Genomic DNA, 13,416 nt, shown 5'->3' with positions numbered 1-13,416 from the left:
GTGAAATTTTCTTCCCTGTGGTTCCATCAGTGGTTCTCAACCTTTTTCCTACTCGGATCCATTTGCAAAGATCCATGGCCTGTCCCGACCTACACCTCCCCGGCCCTGCCAGTGTCCAACCCCCCAGTCCCCTGTTCCCCCCAGGAACACCATGCTGGTGTCCCTCACACCCAACCTGCAGCCCCCTAGCCCCCCCAGCCACCCCCATCCCACTCAGGCCGAGTGGAGTGGCTCCAGCAGTTCCGGCTCATGCAGGCAACAGCAGACCGAGTCTGGTCCTGGCATGGGCAGGAGGGAGGACGAGGAGAGGCCTGTACACTCCTCCTGCCGTAGGCTGGGGTTGCTGCACTGCACCACGCACTCTGGTCATGGCCCCTGCTGCCCCCCCCCCCGAGCAGCATCTCCTGGCTGCCCCACCCCTGCAGGCATGGCACCAGCCACAGTGCCACCAGCCCAGCCACCTACCCTCTTCCCCTGCTGGAAGGGGCAGATGCCTTCCCGCTGTCCCTCTGTCCTGCTGCAGCTCACGACCCTTTGAAATATTCTTGCAACTCACTTTTGGGTCATGACCCATGGGTTGAGAAATGCTGCCATACATCATTGCCTGGCTAAAATTTTCTACTTTTCACAACTTGCCCTGTCTTCTTCCACCATCATCTAGCATTGTCAGTAGGGCTCCAATTTTCACTCTTATGTTTACCTTTTGGCTTGTGTCTTTATCTTGCAACAAACCATAAAATTGATGCCTAGTTTTCTTTAGCATTAGCCACAGGTGTTAGCTCATGTAAAGTTTCTATTTCAGTTTTTAATATGGAGTTACAGTGGATAGGAAAGTCCATAGGCTTATTTTCTCTCTCACATTAGTATAAATTAGGTGTAAATCCACTTAAATTAATTGAGTTACATTAGTACAAATAAGAAGAATTAAGCTGGTCCTAGCAAAATTAAATTAATGCATTTATGAATTATGCATATGCATGTATTAAAAATACATTAGAGGTAAGTGCATTACAATCAAATTTCTCTTAATTTACTGACATTCATCTAACTTTATTCTGATTTTTTTTCTTTTCTTCATCTCATCTCATGCCCATGGTCTGTAAACACCACAGAATTATCTGAGAATCCTACCAATGCTACAGAATGCTACTGGGATACCAGGAGACAGTTACAGTTTGGCATATTTCTCTGGCACAGTGAAATGCCATGTGGTCTTGTTATACAGACTGAAATGAATCATGTTTTCACACTATTCCTAATCTGTGCTCTAACCTTGGTAATTGAAGGTGAGCTGAAGCATGATTCAGAAATATGGTGAAAACACATTTTGATCCTATCTAAGCTGACAGGTTGAGCTATATTTTAGCTATAGTTCACATCCCAGTAGCTTTTCATTGTATGAAGAGGATGTAATTTGAATTTAAGTGAGGTTTCACTTCCTGGAATAGTTGGAGGAACCCATTCAAGAGAAAACGTTGGGAAAAGCCATATAGGAGGCTTTGTTAATCCTTTTATCAGGTTTATTTTTTAATTTGTATAGTTATGCAATCACAAAGTAAATTGTACAAGTGAAATGATCCAAGTCAATCATACTCAGACATAGTAACCTAAGCATTCATTCACTGAAGTGTGAAAAAAAGACATTGAATGATATGCCTTTATCATATATATCAGAATATCCTTAAAATTGTGTTTGGTGAAGTCCCATATACTAACACAGTCTACTGAGCTATTCAGGAAAAAGGCTTCTCTCTTACTTTATCAACATAGAAAGAATTAAGTAACTCTATTAAATCCTTTCAAAAGTTGACCCTGTATATATGTACACTGAAGGGCCTGAGAGCTGTATACATGGACTATAATGGCAGAATTTAGCCCCAGACAAGCAGCTGTCTGACAGTGTAAAATGAATTTAAATAACCAGATGGTCTGTACCAGCCCATACACATGGAAGAGATGGAACCATAGGTGGTTAATTTACAACCTTTAAAAAAAATCACAAACTAAATAAAAGAGGCATTAAAAATGCCATCTATTCTACACACACACACAAATTGCCTTGAAGTGAGTAAATAAGCTCAGCTGTGCTGCGTGATGAGTCCATTAACCTTGCGATAAAGCATTAAATTAAAACCGCCTAGTTCAAATTTCTTCTCTGCTACAAGGGAAAATGTACCTTCCAAGGTTTTTGTTTTATGCTAATAGAGCTATTGTGGGAAAACTTCCCAGCCAGACATCTACAATTAATAAAATAAGAAGCAAAACAAATAAGCAAATTACAAAAACTCCTCTGACAGTACTTTAATAATTGACCTTTTAATTTTGGTTTGGTATTCTCCGACTCTGGTTTCTCCCACAGAATTCAGCTTACAGCTGTTAGGGTAATCAATTTAATCTTCATTTTTTTTTCTAGGCAAATTATATGGGCAGCACAGAACTATCACTTGCCTCGGTTCATAGAAGAGAAAAGACTTTGTTGTATCATTTCATGAAGCTACCTTTCATTTGCTCTATTTTCACAGACACCACAGCTTCATTGATCCAAACGGTAAATTTAATCTGTTTATCATCTGGCAAATCACTTAACTTCTGTTTAGGGCAAATATGGTTGTATTCTAATCAGAAAAGATTAAACCAAACTATTTGTGATAAAGATACCATACCTGGCACTAAGTGTAATCCATCTAGTGCCCAGAACTCACTTTTTGGTCTTAGTCAGCAGCATGGCTGTAGCCTTCAGGCCTGTAAGACCTCCTCTTCTCATTTGAATTAGAAGATTCATTTCCATAACAACCTTCATTCTCTTCTCCCCCTTCCCCCCCACCTTTTCTTTGGTGGCTAATTACAAGGACAATGAAAAGCTATTTCACCAAACATAATCTATGGGGAGTTTTTTCTGAAATAATATTGCTACTAGTTATAACTGCATTTTTTCTTGGAAAGAGGACCAATTCTTTTCTAAGCAGAAGTTTTTTCACACAGAAATAAAGCACTTTGGTGGCACAAAACACATACACATATACAGAGACTGAATTTCAGGCAAGTGATTTAATACATATGAAACATTTCCACATCAAAAGAAAGTGTCACAAGAGATGTAAACATTAGAGTAAAAAGGAATCAACATATTACGTAGTCCCAAGTCCACAAAATATTTTAGTGATTTAAAAAATAGAAATTAAAATACTATTCTTGTGTTGTGATAGTATCTTCAAAGTCATGGTCAGTGACCTACGCTAATAATCTAGTTGTCTTGCTGATTAGCAATACCCAAGCTCTGTCACTCACTGATAGTTAATATCATTTCTAATTGGTGAAAATGTGACTAAGGCTGGGTCTGATCTGCAAATTAAACAGGAGCTCCTAAAAAAATGCATGTTTTCTGATCCTGGCAGTTCCAGTTTACAGTGATAATGATTGGAATTGAACTTTTTAATCATGCTTGGGCATTTAAATTCAGGCTTTTTGTTTTGCCCTTTTTCTAGTATCAGTGGAGCACCAGAAAAATCTAGTCCTGTTTTTTCTTTAAACAAAAAAAGGATGACACAATTCTCCTACACTTATATATAGGGACCTACTTAAATCGCAGTTTCACAATTTTTGTGGAAACCTCAAAAAAACAACAATTTCCATGATCACCATGAAAAATGGCATTTCCCATGATTTTGCATGGAACTGCCTAAAAAAGAAATAAAAGCTTACCAGAATACAAAGAAAGTGCAGCAATCCCTGCAGCCAGAGAGCACGTGGTTTGAGAGAGAGCTACTGAGAGCTAGTAACAGCCAGTGACTCAGTGAAGGCACCAGTCAGGAAAACAAAAGGGTTTTGGCACCATGTCTTAAGAAGCCAGATACAATGCTGCAGCAATGAAGATGAGTGATTGGCCTCTCAGCCAATCAGTAGTGAAGCACAGGGCCACTGGGGCCCCTCAGCCAACCAGCAATGGGGGGAGGGGGTCACCACGAAAAGACCATGAAATCGGCTCCACACACTTGAGGACCCCGCGAAAATTCCTTTGCTCGCTGCGATTTAGGTAGGTCCCTGCTTATATACCTTTATTAATCTAGCCATTTTTAGCAAGAGGGCATCAGTCACCACGAATAAAAACTTACAGTATATTCCAAGAAAAGTTTATTGTTAGCATGGAGGTGAAGTCGATTGGAGACACGAAAAAAAAAGATGTTAAGCTGAAGGTTTGTTTCAAAGATGCAAGTTGCAAAATTTAGCAAGCACTGCATTTGGAAGGGGTGGGTATAAGTCATTACAAACAGCTACTGTTACAAAGCAGAAGCACTCTGTTCCCCCCATCCCTCACAACTGTAGCCATTCTCTATTCCTTTTTTGTTAAGACATTTTAGATCCCCTTCTCTCTAGTGAATCATATTTCTTTAATAACCTGACAAAGACTTTATGGGAGGCCATGGACTCAATTCTCCCCACTAAAAGCAGCAGTCACACCAATGGAAAGAGAATTAAGCACTACGCATTTTCAAGTCCTTAATATAAAAATAGGGTTTTTTTTATTTCTTTGGCTTTTTCAGCTCTGAAAACCCTACTTGAGAAACCAACATGACAATCAGATGATTTTTCTAGTGTTTGTACTTTGGCCCTACCTCCTTTTTACCAACACATAAAATGGTATACAGCATTGGCAGCCCTTATAACTATATAGCTAACTGCTGAAATCCCAATACAGAGCCATTATTTGAGTTTCAATATGTATCAACACCTACAATTTACACAACTATAAAAAAAGCACAATCTAACCAGGCATTTGCTTGATATAAGCCTACCTGTCAGCATCTCCTAGTCCCAGTGAAGTGTTACGCTGAAGTGTCTCCCTCACTGCAGCCATACCGTCAGGCAGACGATTTAATCTTCGAGTATAGAGGCCCAATCCACCATCAGTCATGTATCTTCAAAACAGAAAAAGATATACTTAAACACATATTTTTAGTTAAATGATTTGTAGAAAATAAATGTCATAAGCACTTTTATGCTTTTGGGCATATTTGTGTATCCAGTTTACCTAAACTTTTGTAGAATACTCAAATATAAAAGCAGTAAAACTTTGCACTTGGTTATGGAGCCAACCATGATCCTTTTCTTTCTTTTCCTCTCTTCTTTCTGCAAACCATCTTATCCCTTTTACAAGCATAATGAGACCATAACAAGAGTATGAAAAAGGAAAAAATATTCACTGGTCCATTAAGAATTCCCATGACTCCTAGATGCCTTGCAACTTTCCTTTAGTGTGTCTGAATCATTTAGAGAAAGAAAGAATAAGGTCTACTCACTCTGTAGACATTTTTTATCCTCAAAAATGCTGTAGGTAAAATTTTTAGCCCTCATGACATTAAGGGCAAAACTTCAATGGGGCCAGGATTTTGCCCAAGCTCGTACCTGCTGTACATGGGCATCCCAAATACTAGGACATACATTGTGAGACTGGGGTTTTGTACCATTGCATCAAATGTTGCCCTCATTCCAATTTTGTGCACTATGCTATATGCTGGCTGTTTTTAATTATCATCTTAATGTCAGATGTTGTTGACTTTCAATTGTGTCATCATAAAATACTTAAGCAGCACTGATGTGTATAGGGTGGAAGAACACTGAATCTCGCTGTGGATCCAGATACTTGAGCTGAAGCTTGATTCACTGCCAAAAAGGCAACCCAAGTTGACAATGCACACCTGGTTGGTTGGGCTGAGGAATCAAAAGTAGTGGGATGCTAGATGTATCGTTCCCTTGTGCGTCATTGGCTACAGAAACTGGTATGCCTTACCTACTCTAGCCCAATGGGCCATAAGACAGGACCATGGATTTGCCTTGACCTGACCTAGTGCATATAAGGTGCATAACAGATTAATAAAACAACATTCTTGCTATGAAGCAGTTTTATCTTAATTTAGACAAGAGAAGATTGATGCACAAAATAACAGACGTAGCTATGTAGATAAGTAGGTTTTTTGGAAGGGAAAGATAGTGCTTTGAGGACAAGAATTTGGAAGCACTGTAGTAATCATTCCCAATACATTTGGGACTTGTGGATATCTAGCAACTACACCTCTTTTACACTGATTATTACATATACAGACAGCAATAATTCTAATTACTTAAAGATTTCATTGCATTTCATAATCATTAATAAATTATACCTCATTCCCATAAGAAAGGTAAAATATCCAAATAAGCAGGTGAAGAAGCTGATGTTCAGAGTGGTTAAGAACCCAAAGCTCCCTAAAGTTAATAAAAGGAATTCAAGAAAGGATTGATCTTGGACAAATTCTGATCCCACTCAAATTCTAGGCAACAGGCAGAAAGAGACCTTTTATCTCCAGAACTGCAGTGATGTGCATTAGTCAGAAGATCATCCTTTTCCCCCTTGCTTCCACATGGAAACAGTTTCCTGAACCACTACTAGAAAACTAACAGCTAAATTTTGCAGTTCCCTCTTCCATTGCACTTTCTAAAGTACATAATGTCTGTAGCTGTATAGCTATTGTACAACTCAGTTGGAAAGGAGAATGAAAGGTAACGTTTCTTTTGAAATGCAATAGGATTATTAGTTAATAAACTACTCAAAGCAGAAATTCCCTGAAATTAAAGTTAAAAAAATTAGGAATGCCTGAAATTGGATCACTGAATGACACAAAGTAAGTCTGATTTTTGTTGGATCTTACATGGCCAAAAAGTATATCAGCTATATCAATAAGTATATCAACTATATCAAATATGAAAAAACAACACTAAAAAACTATCTAAGTAGTTCCTTTCCCAAACTGTTTTATAGCTCACTACTTGTAACCGAAGAGAAAAAACTTTAGTTTTACAACTAGGAATAGAATATCTATACTAACTGTATGCAACCTGAAGGCCTGGCTGTAGAAGAGAAAAAAAACCCAGCCTGATTTATGACTGCATCCTAATGTGACATGGTAAAACTGGAACCAATTATATTATAAGCTGGGGTTCAAGGTGCTCAATTTCCTTACAGTTTGCTGTGGCAATGATGGCCAGGTAAAAGCAAATTCATTACCACTTCTATCAATTAACTAAGGGCCCTGAGTGCTGTGCCATAGCAATGAAGTTTAATGCCTGGGGTAAAACCTGTAGTGGCAGCTCACCCTCACCCCGTGCACAGATCCAGGGGGTACATGCCCCTCCATGCTTGCCCAGGAGTGCATGCACCCTTCCTCCATCCCTGTGCCCCCCAAACAAGCCATTTGCAGCTTCATCCTGTACCTCGCCCTGGGTGGGCAGCACTTATTGGCACTCCTTCGCTTTGGCGCTCAGGGCAGTTGTCCCACTCACCCCTGTCCCCTTGCTATAGCACTGCCTGAGTGGTCAAAGTGGGTTGGCTTTGCGTAGGTAAGTATGAAACAGAGGTAGAAAGGGAAGATTTTGGCTGCATACACACATTTCAGTAATCTGGGAAAATTCTCCCAGGTTTGCTGTCTGGGCAGAGAAATTTACCTAGAGCCATATGTACAGACATTTGAATGCTGAGGCCCTGAAGAGTGGAGAGCTTTCACTGCTGACCCTGTGCAGCTGTGGGGAGGAGGGAAAAAGGGAGGAAGGAGGAGTGGCTCTGTGCATACATCTCAGTGTGTTCTGCAGGCTTCCCTAGTCTGCCTGGTGACAGATTGAAGCAGTACATAGGGCAGTCCTGATTGGCCGACCCAGACTGCCCGTGGTTAGCTGTGTTTCCCTGAAGCATAATGTGGGGATTATGAAGGGGGAGTGTTCTGGAACAGTAGAGTCCAGCAAGCAACACACCGTCTCCCTGGGGGGCAGGGAGGATGAGAAGCTGGAGGCCTATGGTCCCTTCTGAGAGAAGCCATGGCATGTGCATATATTCGCTGTCCCAGGAGAAGCTCTCCTAAGAGAGACTTAACTGTGGTTGTTTCCAGATTACTTTTCTTTTGGAGTGCCATTTTTACCCTGGGAGAAAAAGCCTGAGCATCTGTACTCTTGTGGTTTCTCCTGGGAGACCAGTCTGTATGAGGCCTTTCTCCTTCATAGCTCCTGCCACTTGAAGCAATCAGCCTGTTAACAGCTTTCCCTTAACTAATGTGCCTCCACCATTTCCTTCAAGTCTCTCCACAGAACACTCTTCTGTAACTGTTTATCTTGATTACTAGATGATGTCCAACTGGTCACTTGATTCACTGGATTTCATCTCTTATTTTATGACTGAAATGATGTAGGGAAGAGAATTAATAAACAGAGAATACCATATAAATTTTGGATGAAGAATTATTTGTTCCAGAGTATTAACATTCTGTAACATTAATGTTCTCAGGAAGAAATTGGTAAATGCTTGAGTACTTGGAAATGACAAAAAAGAGCATCCTACAAAACAGAAAAGAAAAACTTATACTTTTAAACTGCAAATACATGAATAAATCCATTTTTATTAGCCAGCTCTAGTAATGGAGTTTTTAGATGTATTTTGTATATTTGTATATATAGGTAGGTGAAGAATCTAATTGTACAGTGGCAAAAAATGACCAAATTTATTCCTTATTTTAATAGTACTAGAATGCAAACCCTAAACACATTCATGGAAATTGTGAACTATGTAGTTTTATTAGCTTGAACAAATGAAGCTAGCTTGTATGCACAAATTACCTGTACGGTACTGGGATGAACAAAAATTTCTAGGACTTAAAGCACTACGATTACACAGATACTCTGAAGTAAGCCAGGAAATCCTTAAACTACATACACATTGTTAAAATAGCCACAAAAAAAAAGTTTCTGTGGTCTATTAATAAAAAGACTGATATTCTGCTAAAAAAATGTTCCTTATGTAACACTTCAACTATCTTTACTCTAAATACCCTGACTTCATTAATACCTTGAAACCTTTTTAAAATTATCTGGTGCCTTGTTAAAATAACAAGCAAAGCTCAAACCATCCAAAGAAAACAAAAGACTTTTGTTTTCCCTTTATCACTGCTTCTAAGAGTAAGTCCACACTGCAGCCACAGCTGGGATGGTGAGTCCTATAGACATATTCAAACTAGCTGCAGCAGCAAAAAGCTTGGCCTGGGCTAGCAAACCTACCCCAGAGGCATTTAGTGTGGGGCTGAATTCTGTACTATTAGTTACACTGTACCTTGTGCATGTCTGCATTAAGCTATTTTCACTATGGATACTACCATATAGATATATCCTGAAGTTTTCATATGATTTGTTTAAGAAGCTATAGTCAAATCAATATTGCATATTTGGAGTTGATATCTTTGGCACATGCTTCAATAATTAACATACCTTGCTGAGTTGTGAATACAAGTAGCTGTGTCCTCTCAATTCTTTTGTAAGTCTTGTGGAAATTGTGCCCTCAAACAATTAGATCCAAACAAAAAGGATATCTTCTTCTTTTTTAAAGGATCAATTACTGTTTCTTCTTACTGTCACATATATTTGCTCATGCAAAGAAAAAAAAGCCAATCTAACATAAACCTATACTAACTATGTGCCAGTTGATGGTGGCAGCAGGGAGAGAATCACAATCCAGATAGAATATCCTCCATTTCCACCTTTGCGTATCACTTTTGTCATAAAAGCTGCTGTAACACTTAGTTGACTGTGAAGACTATGTTTCCATAAGATGGGAAGGAGAAAACAAACAAACCAACCAATAAGCCTATACAAGATGTGATTTAGATATTCAAATCTGTTCGGGGCCTGCCCCAGAACAACAGAAGATTCTCCACTGGGACTTCTACAAAGAGGCTGCTAAGCTGGTAAAGCTAGAGACAAGGCTATTCTCAGTTCTCCAGTGCCTATGGGGACAAGATACAATTCTTTTCTTTAAACTGCATAAACAAGGAGGCATGAAAGAATTACAGAGCTTCCACTATAACTTTTAGATTAGGGACTTGGATCAGATTTTCCATTATAAAGTTTCTTTGTCACAAGCATATATAATCCTTAAAATGGAAGGAGAGAATGAAAAAAAGAAAAAAAAAGTGGAAAAGGTAAAAAAACCCCAAAAGTTATACCAGTCTAATTAGTTAAGATTACATCATTAAACAAGTCTTCAACAGTCATTTTTCAGGAACTCGTCTTTGCATGAGCAGATCAGCTTATTTGAACTATTCCTGAACAAATAACATGACTTGATTTGAATCCCAAATGCAGATTTTCTTTTTTTGCATGCCTGCTACATGCGCTTGAAAATGTAGCTGTCAGATCTGCACTTAGACATCATCATTTCCTGGCGTATGACCAATTCTCTCATACAAAATAAAGTTGATTTTTAACTTAAAATTCATACAATCTGAAAATGTGGATATTGTCCAACATAACTTATGAACTATACATTTATTGACATGAACTAATCTTAAAGATGCAGACTCAGAGTAGAACTCAGGCCTCACCAAAGATAATAGAAAAATTCCCTTTGGTCCAGAATTTCATTCCCGGTATACAAGTGCAGCAATGACATATATTAGAATGCTTCTGCATCATTGGAACAAATAATACTTTTCATTTCAGATTCTCAGACAGACTGATCACCTTTAAATAATTTTCAGAACTGTCTTGTTTTAGAAAGCTAACACAAAGGCTACAGACAGTGGCAGGACCAGCTATACTGGGATGTGTACTGGCACAACTGATCCTACTGATTGGCAGAGACACATCTCTTGAAGTGGTTGTCCTCCAGAACTAGGTTCCTGCTGCTCCCAGGGGTTATGGGGAATGCGGGGTTATGCTGGGATGTGTATCTGCAAGTGTGGAGTGGGGAGTGCATGGGTTTCCCAGAGCCCCCCCAGAGATGGGAACAAGCACCCAGGGCCATTGTCCTACAGGACCAGGCCCCTGAAGCTTCAGGAGAACCTGTTTGGGGTATCTGGAGAGCACCATCAGCCCTAGGCTGCCTGCATTCTCGTGCCATAAATGAACAGTTGTCTGCCACAAAAAGGTGGCACAAACTATTACTAGGAATCATTGCACTACCATTTTGGGGCATTTGGACTGTGGCAAGGGGCAGAGATGTCTGTTCACTTTGCTTTTGTGCCACCATAAACAATTTTATGGTGGCACAATAGTGACATCTGTTTGTAGCCATAGTAAAATGGATATATGCAAACTGAGATCTTTTGCTAGCTGCAAGATAACTAGTCTTTCTTGATTCTATAATAAATTGCAATTAGGGTAAATTTCTTAAATATTAGATAAAGATAAGAGTTTTTACATTCTAAATAGGCAGTGACACTTTTTAAAATATCAAATGGAAAGTTTATATCAGTAAGCTTGTTATCCTTATATGTTCTCTATCCAAGAAGATTCTCCACCATGTCAATGGGGGTGCATGTGTAAAGGAACATTTGGTTGTGCTAGAAGCAATGATGCCCCAACTCCTGGATGATGGCACAAAGTACCAGTGCAAACCCCGTATCCTGCACAAAGAAGTGTACATAAAGGAGAAGTTTCTATGCCTCCCATTAGACAACTGGGAGAATAGAAGTATAATGGAGCCAGTTGGCTACAATGAGTCTCCTTCCCATTCAATTTAAAAGCAGCTTTGCTTTTGGGAGCCATCTTGCCTTTATGGTTGCAGAGTGCTTGCAGTGACAGATTTGTTTTATGACAAATATTTTGCAAGTATGGCTATATGAGAAAGAAAACTCAAAAAGGGATATTTTTATAGAGACAATCATTTGAGTTTTTTCTCCTAGCTTAATAAAAGAAAGCACTATTTACTGTATATACATAAAGACTTATTCTTTTTTTTTTCTTCACAAGTCTTTACACACTAATATAACTACTGAGTGGTATAAAACTATATGTTTTTCAAATACAATTAAGGTATTGAAAGTGGTAAGTATTTATTGTGGTTTGCCGCCAAAGTACAGTAACTGTGCCAGAAGGGTACAATGATGAACAAAGAGTTTATTTTAAATATGCTTTCAACTGTCACTGAAGGAAAGGTGTTAGGGAAACCAAGAAGAAAGCCAGGCCTCCAAAATGTTCTTATGAAGTATAAATATCACTAAGGACCTAATTCTGCCAATACTTACTACTAATTGTACTGCTTGCTATCATAATTTAGAGCCCCAACCTACACCTTATTACTACCATACTATTAAGTAATGCTTCTGCACTACTGAGTAATATTACTAAGTAACTGTTTACAGTGCTTAAGAAAATAATTTTTGTCATTGGCCACTTACAGGGCTGATCAAGGTAGGTGCAGTGCCATGGATGTACTCCTCTTTCAGTTGACCACGACAGGTGAAGCATTAGAATTTCCCCCTCCTTTCTCCTCCATGCTCCCCTCCACCAACCCTGCTCACTGCTGCCACTATCTCTGAATGCACCTGGGGTGAGGTTGGGGGTGGGGGCGGGAGCTCCAGAGATACTCGAGTTCACTCCATCTGGGCTCTGCATGGAGCTGGACTCAGCCAGTGACAGCAGCAGCAGCAGCAGGTAGGTTCTTCCTCCCTGCCTGGTCCCCCCAGTGTTCCCTGACACCCTGGGAGCAGGTGCAGGGGAAGGGAAGATGCCTGTTTCTGCCACTGCTGTCTCTAGCCAAGCCTAGCTACTCATGCAGCCTGGCCGCAGTTGGGCAGGAGCAGTCCTGAGACCTCTGTCCCTGGGCCATCTGGTGACAGTAGCAGGCAGGGATCAGGAGAGTAGGGAATGTGTTGCTGAGCACAGAGGGGAAGTGATGGAGGAGGGAAGATTCTTGCCTGCTTGAGGAAATTTAAAGAAGTCCCTCTCTGCTGCTCCTGAAGCACCATTTGCCCACCCTAGTGTTGGGGGGAAACACACAGAGCTAGGGTGCAGCCACCCTTGGCATGGGTAAGTCACTGCTCCCACACCCTCTTTTCTGAAATCCTGGATCTGCCCATTGTCACTTAGCCTGCAACTCTAAAGATGAGTGATTCTAAAACAAAAATGCTGATGAGACAGGAAAAGGCACACTCTTCCACACACCTGCATTTGCAAAATACCTGCAGTTCCATTAAGATGTTTTCCAGTCGTGTGCAGAGAAAGTTATTAATTTTAAGCCAGTAACAGTTGGGATTTCTGTTAACAAGGGATTCTATTTAATACAATCATGTTATACTGTGACAAGTCATAAATAGTGTGCCTGGAAACAAGGCATAATTATCATCATTTATACTGACAACATGGATCTAAGAGAGGGGGCTTTTATAGTACTTCCTGGGCTAGGGACAGACATTCAAAAAGCCTGAGCCTGAACTGATTCAATCTTTGCAGGTTAGACTAACCTGGCTAGGCTGAATTTTCTGAAACCAGACAGACATTCTCTGTGGACTGAGGAAATTCAAGTGCATACCAGCAGTGGCTCAGGCTAGAAGCCAGGGGGCACTAGACCAGCTCTCCCTTCCCTTTTGCAAGGAGCTGAGCTGAGGGGGGCATGGACAGGCC

The 13,416-nt window shown here is 40.1% G+C and overlaps 1 protein-coding gene across 5 annotated transcripts in view; it reads right to left on the bottom strand.

Moving 5' to 3' along the window:
* NAV2 (neuron navigator 2) overlaps positions 1 to 13,416 on the bottom strand; it is a 501,690-nt gene that overhangs the window by 159,643 nt on the left and 328,631 nt on the right. For all 5 annotated transcript variants that reach the window (XM_019519466.1, XM_019519468.1, XM_019519467.1 and 2 more), the window contains one exon: positions 4,794 to 4,916. In XM_019519466.1, the coding sequence (XP_019375011.1) occupies positions 4,794 to 4,916 (123 nt within the window). The remainder of the gene's footprint in view (positions 1 to 4,793; positions 4,917 to 13,416) is intronic.

Source organism: Gavialis gangeticus, unplaced genomic scaffold (genome assembly GCF_001723915.1).
Source record: "Gavialis gangeticus isolate Ggan-Ray unplaced genomic scaffold, GavGan_comp1, whole genome shotgun sequence".
Taxonomy (NCBI): Eukaryota; Metazoa; Chordata; order Crocodylia; family Gavialidae; genus Gavialis; species Gavialis gangeticus.
The sequence above is the reverse complement of the archived record's forward strand: the minus strand, read 5'-3'. Positions and strand labels throughout refer to the sequence as shown.